Source organism: Ostrea edulis, chromosome 9 (genome assembly GCF_947568905.1).
Source record: "Ostrea edulis chromosome 9, xbOstEdul1.1, whole genome shotgun sequence".
Lineage (NCBI taxonomy): Eukaryota > Metazoa > Mollusca > Bivalvia > Ostreida > Ostreidae > Ostrea > Ostrea edulis.
The window spans coordinates 74,906,168-74,918,834 of NC_079172.1; the positions used below are offsets into that span (position 1 = coordinate 74,906,168).

Genomic DNA, 12,667 nt, shown 5'->3' on the forward strand with positions numbered 1-12,667 from the left:
AGCACTCCAGAAGTCAAATTTCCGCCAGAGTTTGTTTGCACGCAGATACACAGAGAACTATGGTTGTCTATAGTCCTATTGAACAATAAAATGTCACGAATATTTAAATTACTCAACAGGCAAATCTACCGTGCCAAATGACTAACTTAATTGTGAATGCTTTTAATGCTGTCTTTTGTGTAAAACCAGAATTAGCACTTTGTATTTTCCTATTTGTCACCCACAGAAATTGCGACGTTATATGGTAAGAAAGCAATTTTCTTAATCATCATTTGCGTTTGATAATGGAAATTATATTGATCATATTATCAATTTATGTATAATGTAAATGTTTCTTAACGATTCCTTGCAATTTTCTAATTAATTTTGACATTTGTTATTTCTCAATCAATTGCAGTCAGCTATACAGTAATACCCCAGTGCGAGATAACCCATAAACTTGTTTGAAACTTAATGATTAGCTATAGGCTCTAATTCACAGTAGTTAACTCTCACATTTGATAAAGAAGAAAAAATTGACTTTTCACCGATTGACCTTTGCTTGACTCTGTAAAGAGAGATACTCTAAATTACTAGTTTATAGTTTTTAGTATAGGTTTTGTAAATCTCGTCATGTTGTTGACAAGATTTAGCGAGATTGTTTACATCCTGGTACCTCGACTGTCAGACTGCACTCTGGAGAGAATGATCTCTCTATCATGTGGAGGGTTTTACAAAGGCAAATAAGTAGAATGACTGATTTATAGGTGCATTATCTTCCATAAACCAAAGTTTTGTGTGTGTGTGTGTGTGTGTGTGTGTGTGGGTGGGTGGGTGGGTGGGTGTGTGTCCTAATTCGCCACGCTTTTAACATTGATTGACAAGCTTAAAAACCAAAAAAAAAAAAACACCACATGTAGTCTGCTTTGTAGATACGTTTGTAGATTAGTGTACTTGTAGTGCTAGATGTATTTATATGTACTTTTTGTTATTATTCTCTGTTGATATTGGCCACATTGTGTAATTCTTTTCGTTTGTCCTGAATAAGGGACGGGTCGTCCCGAAAATTTGACAATCTGGTTGTTCTTTGTACTTCATAAACTTTATAAGATAGCTTGTACATTAAACAAGATTTATCGTAAAGTTTGAGATATCTTATATAATGTGTAAGATATCTTATAAACTTTTGTTATAAGATATCATATAAAAGCTAGGAAATATATTATAAAAGTCATCAGATATCTAAAGAGTTTGAAGTATCTTTTTAAAAAATCGTGTTTAAGATATATAAAATATATAAGATATCATATAAGATATATAAGAATATATAAGATATCCTATAAAATATATAAGAGGTCATATAAAATATAGAAGAGATCATATGAAATATATAAAATATATAAGACATCCTATAAAATATATAAGATATCATATAAAATATATAAAATATCCTATCAGATATATAAGATATCATATAAAAGTTAGGAAATACATAAAAGTCATCAGATATCTAAAAAGTTTGAATTATCTTTAAAAAATCCATGTAAAAGATATCATATGAAATATATAAGATATCCTATAAAGTCTGAGATACCTTACAAACATAAGCTCTTATATGTTTCATAAGATATCTTTTAAAGAAAAAATAGAAGATATATTTTGTATCTTTTATAAGATATTTTATAAAGGATATAAGATATCTCATAAATTTTAGACGATATCTTTTAACTTTTACAAGATATATCATAAAATGTATGATATATCTTTAAAGAGGAATAAGTGTGAAAACGGCTGCTATAGAAATATATAAATCATCTCTCTTGATTAAATGAATCTCTCGAACTATAGACATTACATTATATAACTACATAATGTAATGTAATTCTGAGAGAACAGGCGCAGAACACAAATCTCCTATGTTATGATATCCTCTTTATAACTATGTTATGATACCCTCTCTATAACTATGTTATGATATCCTCTCTATAACTATGTTATGATATCCTCTCTTCAACTATGTTATGATATCCTCTCTATAACTATGCTATGATATCCTGTTTATAACTATGTTATGATATCCTCTCTATAATTATGTTGTGATATCCTCTCTATAACTATGTTATGACATCCTCTCTATAACTATGTTATGATGTCCTCTCTATAACTATGTTATGATATTCTCTCTATAACTATGTTATGATATCCTCTCTATAACTAGTTCATATGCGTGCACTGTTTGATAGATCTGTGATATGTCAAACAGAAATCGGAATTTTTTTTTTAGAATTAGCAATTTAAACATTCAAATGGATGGGAATACAAATGATAAATGGGTGACCGACCCTGATCAAACTCTGAGTGTCCCCTTAGAGATACCTTTTGCGATAAGAAATAGCATCAATAATCTACATATCAACATGAGTGGAATGTTTCCATTTTTTATTTCTCAGTTAGACGCGTAATAAAACAAATTCTAAGACGACTTTCGTATAGAACTTTCATCAATAAAACGCGTACAATTACCCCAGCCGTTTCCGACAAACAAAGTAAAACTAGGCAATGGCTGCTCAAACACCGAACCTTCTGCTTTGAGAAGTGAGAGTCTTGGGGTTTTTCGGATGAAATTTTTAAAACCTAGAGGTCTAGAAGGTCAGGCGAAGGATTAAATTGATCGCAAAACAGAATCTAGAATTTAGATAACGTTAATGTACTTGTTTACATACGTCAATACATCTTACTAATGCTGTTATAGGCACTGCTCGTGAACAAAAACCTGCTACAGCCATTAACGATCAAACTATGACCGGTACAAAATGTCTGTCAACGATAGGCACTTGAATAGAAATCACACGATATATTATTTATACTGCATAAATCATTTTACTTAATACTGTAAGATTTACACGATACTCCGCATGGATAATGTTACCCTCTACTTGGATTATAATGGAAGTATTTAGTATAGGTTTATAACTAAATAATTCATTTTTTATTCAAGTTCTAACGACTTTACAATTTGGGAAGCACTCTAGAAGTCAAATTTCCGCCAGAGTTCGTTTGTACACAGAGACACAGAACTATGGTTGTCTATGGTCCTATTGAACAATAAAATGTCACGAATATTTAAATTACTCAACAGGCAAATCTATCGTGCCAAATGACTGACTTAATTGTGAATGCTTTTATGCAGTCTTTTGTGTAAAACCTAACTTAGTAATTTGTATTTTCTTATTTGTCACCCACAAAACGTGCGACATTATATGGTAAGAAAACTATTTTCTTTATCTTCAGTTGCGTTTGATCATGGACATTACATTTATTACATTATCATTATTTGTACAATATAAATGTATCTTAACGATTCCTTGCAATTTTCTGATTAATTTTGACATTTGTTATTTCCCAATCAATTGCAGTCAGCTATACAATAATACCCCAGCGCGGGATAACCCATAAACTTGTATGGAACTTAATGATTAGCTGTAGGCTCTAATTCACAGTAGTCAACTCTCACATTTGGTAAAGAAGAAACACATGACTTTTCAACGATTGAGCTTTGGTTGACTCTGTAAAGAGAGGTAATTAAAATTACTGGTTTATACGTGTATAGGTCATGTTGTTGACGAGATTTTGCGAGATTGTTTACATCCTGGTACCTCGACTGTCAGACTGGACTCTGGGTAGCCTAGGTCACGCAAGCCGTTTGACTTCCCACTCAAACGCCTTGGAGCGTTCAATTTAAAAATATTACAACGCGAGGGGGCGCTATCGAAAAACGGAAATGGTGACACCAAAGAAAACAAACATCACAGCTGTTGTTCCAAATGTCAGTTTATGTGTCGCTTGTTCTCAAGAAAGCAAACGTTGTGTTTTTGCAAGTTCGAAACCAGTGGCGATATGACCAGAATTATGCTGACTTCACGAGAACCAGTATTACTATGCAGGTCTTCTTCAAACATTAATTGCGGTAGAATCGTATACAATAGCGATTTCCCATAGCCTGTTGGTAATACTGCCAACACGTCTGACCTATTTGCTAATTCATAGGCGTAGCTTGGGTTCGAATATTACCGAGGCAGAAGCTATCGACATTTTAACAACGTAAAAGGTGTTGTTGTTTTTTTTTTTTTTACCGAGGCAGCTGCTTCGGTTGCCTCAATGGAAGCTACGCCACTGTAATTTAAGTAAACACACTTTCTGTAAAGGTTTCAGCGAGAATTCGATAAAACTTTGTTTATCTTCTTTTCGACTGCGTCCGTCATCGTTATGCATCAACCAATCAGCTGCTTTATCAAAATTCGGATAAGCCTCGTTATGGAGTGTAAATGTTTATCGTAGAATGCTCCTAGACGTTTGTCTCGTAGAACACTGCATTGACAAACGTGTAGGTAACCTAGACTAGACTCTGGGGAGAATGATCTCTCTATTATGTGGAGGGTTTAACAAAGGGAGATAAGCAGAATGACTGATTTATAGGTGCATTATTTTCCATAAAGGTTACAATAAAATCGGGGTTCCAAATAAAGATATTCCTTGTGTTTTCTTTTGGTTTTTGGTTCGATAATTAAGATATTTTTCAGAAAAATGATAGAATGCAGATACTCACCAGTATCACTGCTGTCTGTTCCGTGCGTCGATGATTAACTTTTGAACATAATATATATATATATATATATATATATATATATATATATATATATAATTGGGAATTTCATGGTCTCTGCTTTCCTGGAGCCTCAGATGTGTGGCCAAACCCATCAAAATTTGTTACCTTCAAAAGTTTTTGTACGCCTGGACGTCAAGCAGTGAAAGTATTAGTATGATTATAATAGCCGTTTACAAAAACTGTGAAATTTATGACCCTAAGGTACTAGGGTGGGGTTAGATTGGCCATTCTATTATGTGTAGGAAATGCAACAGAAAATCTTCTATCTTTCCTGTTGGACATCAACCAGACAAACTGTTTGCATGATTATGATGAGCAATGAACCCTCTATGAAAATTCATTGCCTCTGTTTTCAGGCTCCAGGGGATGCGTTCATAACATTTTGAAGGTACATTATTTTTTATGAATTATTTCGTTACTTCTGGACAATTAGCAGCCAACTGTTTTATTATGACATTGAACACGTCAAGAATCCTCTTTTGTCTACCAGACTTCTGAAAACCATGGAAACTGAGGCTTAAGTTTGGGGAAAAGTTAGTAATTTATTGAAAATGCGTTATATTTCATTCAAGATCTTTCCGTATTTCTGGACATCCGGCAGAAGGAAACTGTTTTCATTAATATTCGAACTCGACTAGAAAATAGAATTTTGTCATGGAATGATGAAACTTTCTCTTCTATAAACGAAATTAAATGATCAATTATGTGTGGTAGTCTTACTGATATATCTTTCTCCTAGTACAAAGTATGATAAGAGGTCACCTGAGTTACCTTGGTTCTGCTGTTCAGCTGCTGTGATTATAAAACGATATTTTCTATACATATTCCTATATACAACCCACCTCTGGTACTGTAAAAGTGGTTATTTACGCTGCGGGTTAAGTACACGTTTTTCCACGTCCAACATTACGTGTGGTGGGAAATACGCGGTAACTGAGAATGTGATATACACATGTAATGTTATATCAAACATTTATAGCTATACGCGTGGGGGAAATTTACGCCCTTATTACTTGACTGCGTAATTAGTGTAAGTTTTCCCCACGTGTAAATAACCACTTTTACAATATATCCAGGGTTCCGAGATTGCCCAACTCTCTATTTTGTATTCCCTAAAGGATTCATGAGATTGACCACTGCTCGTTATCTTCACATTTAAATGTAAGGTCTCACAATAAGGAATCCATATGCATATTTCAGGAGATAATTTCTAGGTTTAGGTTTTCTTACTCCCCTATTTTGGCCTCACCTTATCCCAAGGGACCATGGTTTGACGAAACTTGAATCTACTTTATGTCAAGAATCTTTCATGCAAAGAACTGCGAACGATAGTAACGTTTCGCCGCCTACCTTCGGGTCAATTTTCAAAGGTTAATATATTTTAAATGATTTTATATCATTATAGATAATCATGTGATTTTTCATAAAAGTTGACTTATTTGACCAAACAAAGAGAGATAACTATATGAGTTGGGTTGAAATTAGGCCAATTCAACTTAAAGGTCAAGTACGGTGATTTTCAAAAAACTTCACTTTTACACAGAAAAATGTCTGTCGTAGACTTATGGATTAATTTCCATGGCAATTTTGATAAAAATCACTTGGCGTGAAGTACACGACGCTATCAAACTTTTACCTGAGCGATCGATAAATGTGTCGTGACGTGAGTTATCGCTCGTAGCTTATGACGTCATCTGAGACAACTTTCGATTGCATTGATAGGGTTTTATATAGTGTTTACATAGAAAAGTCCTGTATTTATGGTACAATGCGCTGCTTTGAACTGCAATGTCAAATCGGGACAGGGATTAAGTATGTTTCTTTTCCCCCAAAGACCCTAAATTTCGAAGAATTTGGACACTGAAACTGAAAAGAGACACTGAGATTTGTGACAAGTCACGAGGATCAGTGAGTGACACTTTAATTAACGAGGATCAGGTTTCCATCAACCCCGACGCATCATCCTGTTTGACTATAAACAAAGTGCAAAGTGATGATTAACTGGACATCCTACAAAACAAGTGGAGGGATGTATTTTAATTATATAAAAAGTTCAACCCAAATTAAGGGGGGATGCAATCCACCCCTCTCTACATCCACCACTGAATGCTTTAATGCGACATTGTATTCAATGGGTTTGCGATTGCACATATAAATTAATGTCACCCATTACCTAGTTCAAATTGATTTTATTTCTTTTATTAAATGAAATATCTTTCGAATGTTGTCGTACTCGTACTATATTTATAAGGGACTCATCATATCATTTCTTCACTATATATATTTTGAAAAAATAAAATATAGTAAAAATGGAAATGAATTCAATTTAAAAAACCCATTTTGATAAAACCTTATTTATTAGGTCAGTCCAATTTCCAAAGCTTTTTCTTCAAGTTCATTATGAAAACAAGTACAAGTTTTTCCTTTTCCGAATATGGTTTTAAGTGCTACCTTAATTAATATATCATGAATCATTAAGGCAAAATTTCACACCTCAAAATGCTACAGTTCGTTAACTTTGTGCCGTAATATTTCAATTTCACATTTGACGTGTGTTGTGAAGAAATTACATGTACTAATAGGCCTAATTTACATTTTATGATATTGTATCTACATGTAGATGTTTTTCTTTTTTAAAAAGGTACAAATAACGTTGTGCACAATAAGTTTTTTTCTTTTGTCTTTTGTTGTTCTTTTTTCAAAAAGGCATTTTTCAATTAAATATATATCTAGCTAAACACATTATAATCTGAATCTGATCAATCTCATACCAGTAAATTCCATTTAAAAAATACAAACGTGAGAGTCAATCTAGTTTTAAAAATACGCTCACAATCGCTACAATAGAGTATACGGCGAGTATCTATGAAGTCTGATTTTGATTAGCCTAGATTGTGTAAAATACAAAGGTTATCTTTTGATAGAACATTTTTTCCAATACCATTCCCACTTTTCTATGGACTGCCTCGGTAAATAATTTCTAACTGAGATTCCTATGAGATATTTGTCGAACATAGACTATCGGATGGTTTCAAAACGGGTGCAGGTACAAATATAAAAGGTTGAATCCCTAAACTCAAGTGTATCTACGGTATTTCACCGTCACTATCCACGATGTTGCTAAAACTGGCAATTTCTCACAGAAATTAAAACGATGATATACTGGCGTAAACAACTACAGTAATGTCTCAGATGACGTCATAAGAAAGGGCGATAATTTCTTCATTCGTTTCTATAAACGATTTTGGAATAAGTATTTTGCGCATTTACCTGGATTTCAAAAAATAATAAACACATCAATAAACTTTTCAAAACGGGTTTTAATGAATTATAAACTTTATTTTCAAATCTATTTTTATTACACTTGACCTTTAATTGATATATTATCATCCCCGCCCGCCCCTCAAAAATTGGTCCGCCCTGATTTTTTTTATTTTGTGAAATTTGCGATTTCCGGAATATTTTCATGTCTGACTCCGGTATTTACACTTCTTGTTTACATTTCCAGTATAACAACGTGAAAAGCCACGTGAGGAAAATAGATCTATATGGTTTTCTTAATTTCTCGCGTTCTTACAGACGTAAGTCTTGAAGAAGTTAGGTATATTTCTGTTTGAAATTAAAACTTAACGTGGAATGATGTCTGTGAAAATAACATAGATTGATATCCACCTGTCATTAAATGATGCACATCTGTTGAAAAAAAAAATCATGTCTTTAATATTTTTCTCAGAAAAAAAATTAAAAAATAAAATCCTCCCACCCGCCCCATACGTTTTGTTGACCCTATATAGTAATCTACTTATTAAGTTGAATTGGCCTTAAGTATTGCACTATAGGAATCAATGGAAAACGGAAAATATTTTTAAAACATCAACCCCCGTGAAACACAAATTCTTTTTTGCAGGTATTATACTTTGTTATTTAGCGAATCTTTAACTTAAACTTTTGTTGTTTCACGGAGACACAAGTTTACAGACCAAAATAGCGAAAATGTTCACTCTATGAACAACTGAAAATGATTTTAAAGAGTGAGAAAGGAAGACTAACAATATTTTACTCTATAGTATAAAGTAATTTGACAAATCAAATGGTCATTTATTGATATCAATATACATTTTGAAATAAATGATGTTTTAAACCCCGGTTCCAATTAACATAATTTTCTACCTAATCAAAAGGAGTAGAAATTAAGAGTAATTATGTAATCAACACTGGTATTAAAGTTAATAATCAATTACTAATGGATTCTACTTTGTATTTAATCAACACTGGTATTAAAGTTAATAATCAATTTCTAATGGATTCTACTTTGTATTTAAAAAAAAATATCATTGGCAAAATTACAAAGCTTTTAAAACTATATGAGTTGATAATGTTGGCAGGAATCCAAAGTTAACGTGTGTAGTTCTTTTCTGGCTCAGTGGTTCTTGAGATTATTAAATGACAGCGCTCTGTTTTTGGCTTTTCCTGAATATCTTCCCTTTAAAAGAGTATGACCCTTTATTTGAACAAACTGAAATCCCCTTCATCCAAGGATGATTTGTGTCAAATTTGATTGAAATTGGTCTTATGGTTCTGGAGAAGAAAATGAAAATGTGAAAAGTTAACCCCGACGATGACAATAGACGCTGGACAAATTTTGATTAGAAAAGCTCACTTGAGCCTTCGGCACAGGTGAGCTAAAATGGAGAAGTAGAAAAGCAAACAGGTAACATAATGATTTCTGAAGACTAGAAATTGTGCAAACTCGGGTGACCGATAAAATCTATATCTTCTTTTTATTTTTTACAACTTGGAAGACAACCCCTTATGACAGTAGAATATATCAAAATCAATGTGAGAATTCTTTAGAATCTTTCCAACGGCAAACCTATAACCCTGCAATGTGTAAATGAGACAAAACCACCCCGAGACATTTAGTGTGATCTAATAGCAGGATGTCCCAATATCATCTATGTATTAGCAAACTATGTGGTTCGGGTGGGCGCTGTGATGCATGCGTCTTATATATCATGATCAAGCTCTTTAATACGCCGGTTTCGAGATATACCTGAGTTATTTCCCTTTGGAGAACTCTCGTATATAGTGAGGCGCGAAACAATTTGTTTACACGCGGGAGTGGGACTAATATTCATCAATGCGTAAGTGAATGTACTCAGTAAGTTTCTCATACACTGTTAGATCACCCGAAATCGACTGATACACAAACTAAGTAAGTTATAAGTATTTAGGGAGTAATTAAATACAAAGAGTTCTTATCATATCACGTTATTTCGGTGGGCATAAGTACTATATCAAAGACATTACTTGCAAATATGACATTGTTTTTATGTTTCCACTTTAGTAAACCATTTCTTTCGATAGTATTTTGTATTTATCACATTTACATATTAAAAGAGAAGCCGCCTTTAATACATTTCATCGTCTTCCTCGCTGACTGTAGGTCCACTCTGTCCCACTTAGTCATTCAAAATTCCACTAAATGCACCTCGTAAACAGAAGAGTTCGCATCTCAAAACTGGCGTGTTAATTAGTTATTATTCCGATGACATGTGTGAGGAATATATGTATCATATATACATATCATCTCCCTCCCAAGACCAACGATCTGACACATCGATACATTTTAAATACGGTATTCGTCTGATATTTTCGATGTTCTAAATTACGTGATTATAGAAGTCACTGTTAAGACTTTTTGTGACAATTCAATTACACTTAATGATACGTACCAACACATTGGATAAACATAAACAAGTTTTTTTTTATTTTGGTTGTTCATGTTTTGTGGTGATACAGATCTTGAAAGTAAGTAAAAAGTCAAAAATTGTCCAATATGCCAGATATCAGATGGTCCGGGACTCTTCTAGGAAGTTTGTGCCTTATGACTAAAGCATTTTACCAAAATTATGTTGTACACTACCTGTAAGAACATTAGCAATACCGAGTTTCAGATTATGAAATTATGAACGACCTTTCATTTTGTCTTTGTTCAACTATTCGACAAGACAGATTACAATTGCAGTCCTAAAACCATTATGTAATATTCAATGCGGAGAGAGATCATTTGATATGTTACACAAGGAACATTTCATTTGGAGCTCCAAGTGACTTCCTAATGATCAAGTTTTGTTTACTGCATATGAAATCAATGACTATAGCATAACTTATGCACTCAATTACTCAAGTTCTCATATCCATTTGAATATTCAATTCAAGTGCGCAATAAATCAAACACGCATTTAAGAAGTCTTTCCTCTATGCAAGGTGAAGGTAACGAACAGTGATCAATCTCATAACTCCTATAAGCAATACAAAATAGATGGTTGGGCAAACACGGACCCCTAGACACACCAGAGATGGGATCAGGTGCCTCGGAGGATACAGATCTATGCGATATTATTTCATTGTGATTTCCCGCGCTTGCGAAGGATTTCAACTAGTTATTTTGTATATATTTACCGCCTTGTTCCTTGAGAAATGTGTGAAGATTCTCATCTAAGGTTTCCTCTTTCTTTTTGATTTCTTCTAACCCTGTTTTCAACTCTCTGCAACAAGTCAGCAGCTTATGTTACACATAGAAATGTTTGTCTTCAAATAATAACATTAAAGCATCGGTCTGCCATTTGTTTAGAGGTCAGTTGAGTTGGAGCACCTGCTGCCGGATGGCTCAGTTGTTTTATCACCGAACTAGACACCCGGGTGGGGGCTCGAATTTAACTTTTGGTCTCTTCCGTTGCATTTCTGCTCTTTCTGTTACAGGTGAAATGGAGAACAGCAAAAGTAGCAAAAGCGATGAAGGGAGTGATGATAAAGACGATGATACAACGGACAGAAAGAAAACACCTGAATTTGAAGACAAGGTCGTATCTAAACTTTTGCGGAGGATCGGTGAAAAAAGTTTAATTCCTTTGTTTTCCCAACAACGCATCACTATGGAGATGTTAATGGATCTAAGTCATGCAGATCTTCGTGAAGTAGGGATCGACATATTTGGTCAAAGGCATAAGATATTGACTGAGGTAGCACGACTGAAGCGAGGTAAATACCTATTGATATACTTAAGGAATATACTTAACAAACTGTGAAGTCGTTATGCAGGAGTTAAAACGCTTTCAACATTGTTAATTACTTCACATATCATTCAAACTAGAGAGTGATAAAAAATTGAAAGACATATAGCGTTCCATCCTAATTCCAATAGTCCCCACCTACTGGTCTTTCACATTGCATGGACTAAGGAAGTTTTGGGGACATTAACACATTAATCGCAGACAAAACAGTTAGAAATGTAAAGATTAGTCCGTGTTTGCCCAACTATCTAATTTGTATTGCTTGTAGGAGTTATGAGATTGATCACTGTTCGTTATCTTCACCTTGCATACATGAATTGTTAAATCTAGAAATTATATACACGAATAAATGGATAATAATGATTTCATTTTACGTTACCTAGAGAGATATCTATTACACATTGCCTGTCATTTCGATCATAAACAGTTTCTGGGCATTGCTCTTGTTGAATAATTCACAAAACATTAAGGCAGTAAAAGTTGATAGAACACGTGATTTACTGACACAAAGCATCAAATAACGGTAATCTTCTGTATGTTTAACTCAGACACATATACACTTATCATTTAATGTCCTTTCTATCATAATGGTAATGACCATTGTTTGATCCTATTGAGGTATTCACAAAGGAAGGGAAGGAATGCTTTATGATATAGAAATGCGAACGCTTCGAATTCGCAATATTTGTAATCTCGTGTGTGCTTAAATATATCACTTAACATTGTAGAGAGGGGACAGAGAAACAAAGGTTCTCGATGTGGACTACATCCCTTCAATACCACGTGTCCCGGGCGAAAACGGAAGCTGGAAAACCAAAATGTTATGACAAAGAAAATGAGATTAGGGGTCAGAAATGGTAAATTATAACTAGCTGTCGTAAAGACAGTAACGCACACCTCTAGACGTTACACAATTTTACATTATACAATGTCTTTGTCGTGATAA

General features: G+C 33.8%; 1 protein-coding gene across 1 annotated transcript in view; it reads left to right on the forward strand.

The window, feature by feature from the left end:
• Positions 1–209: 209 nt before the first annotated feature.
• LOC125659290 (uncharacterized) overlaps positions 210–12,667 on the forward strand; it is a 42,438-nt gene continuing 29,980 nt past the window's right edge. Inside the window, exons 1-3 of the mRNA XM_056150624.1 lie at positions 210–244; positions 11,411–11,689; positions 12,450–12,578. Coding sequence (XP_056006599.1) covers positions 11,416–11,689; positions 12,450–12,578 — 403 coding nt within the window. The 5' untranslated portion in view covers positions 210–244; positions 11,411–11,415. The remainder of the gene's footprint in view (positions 245–11,410; positions 11,690–12,449; positions 12,579–12,667) is intronic.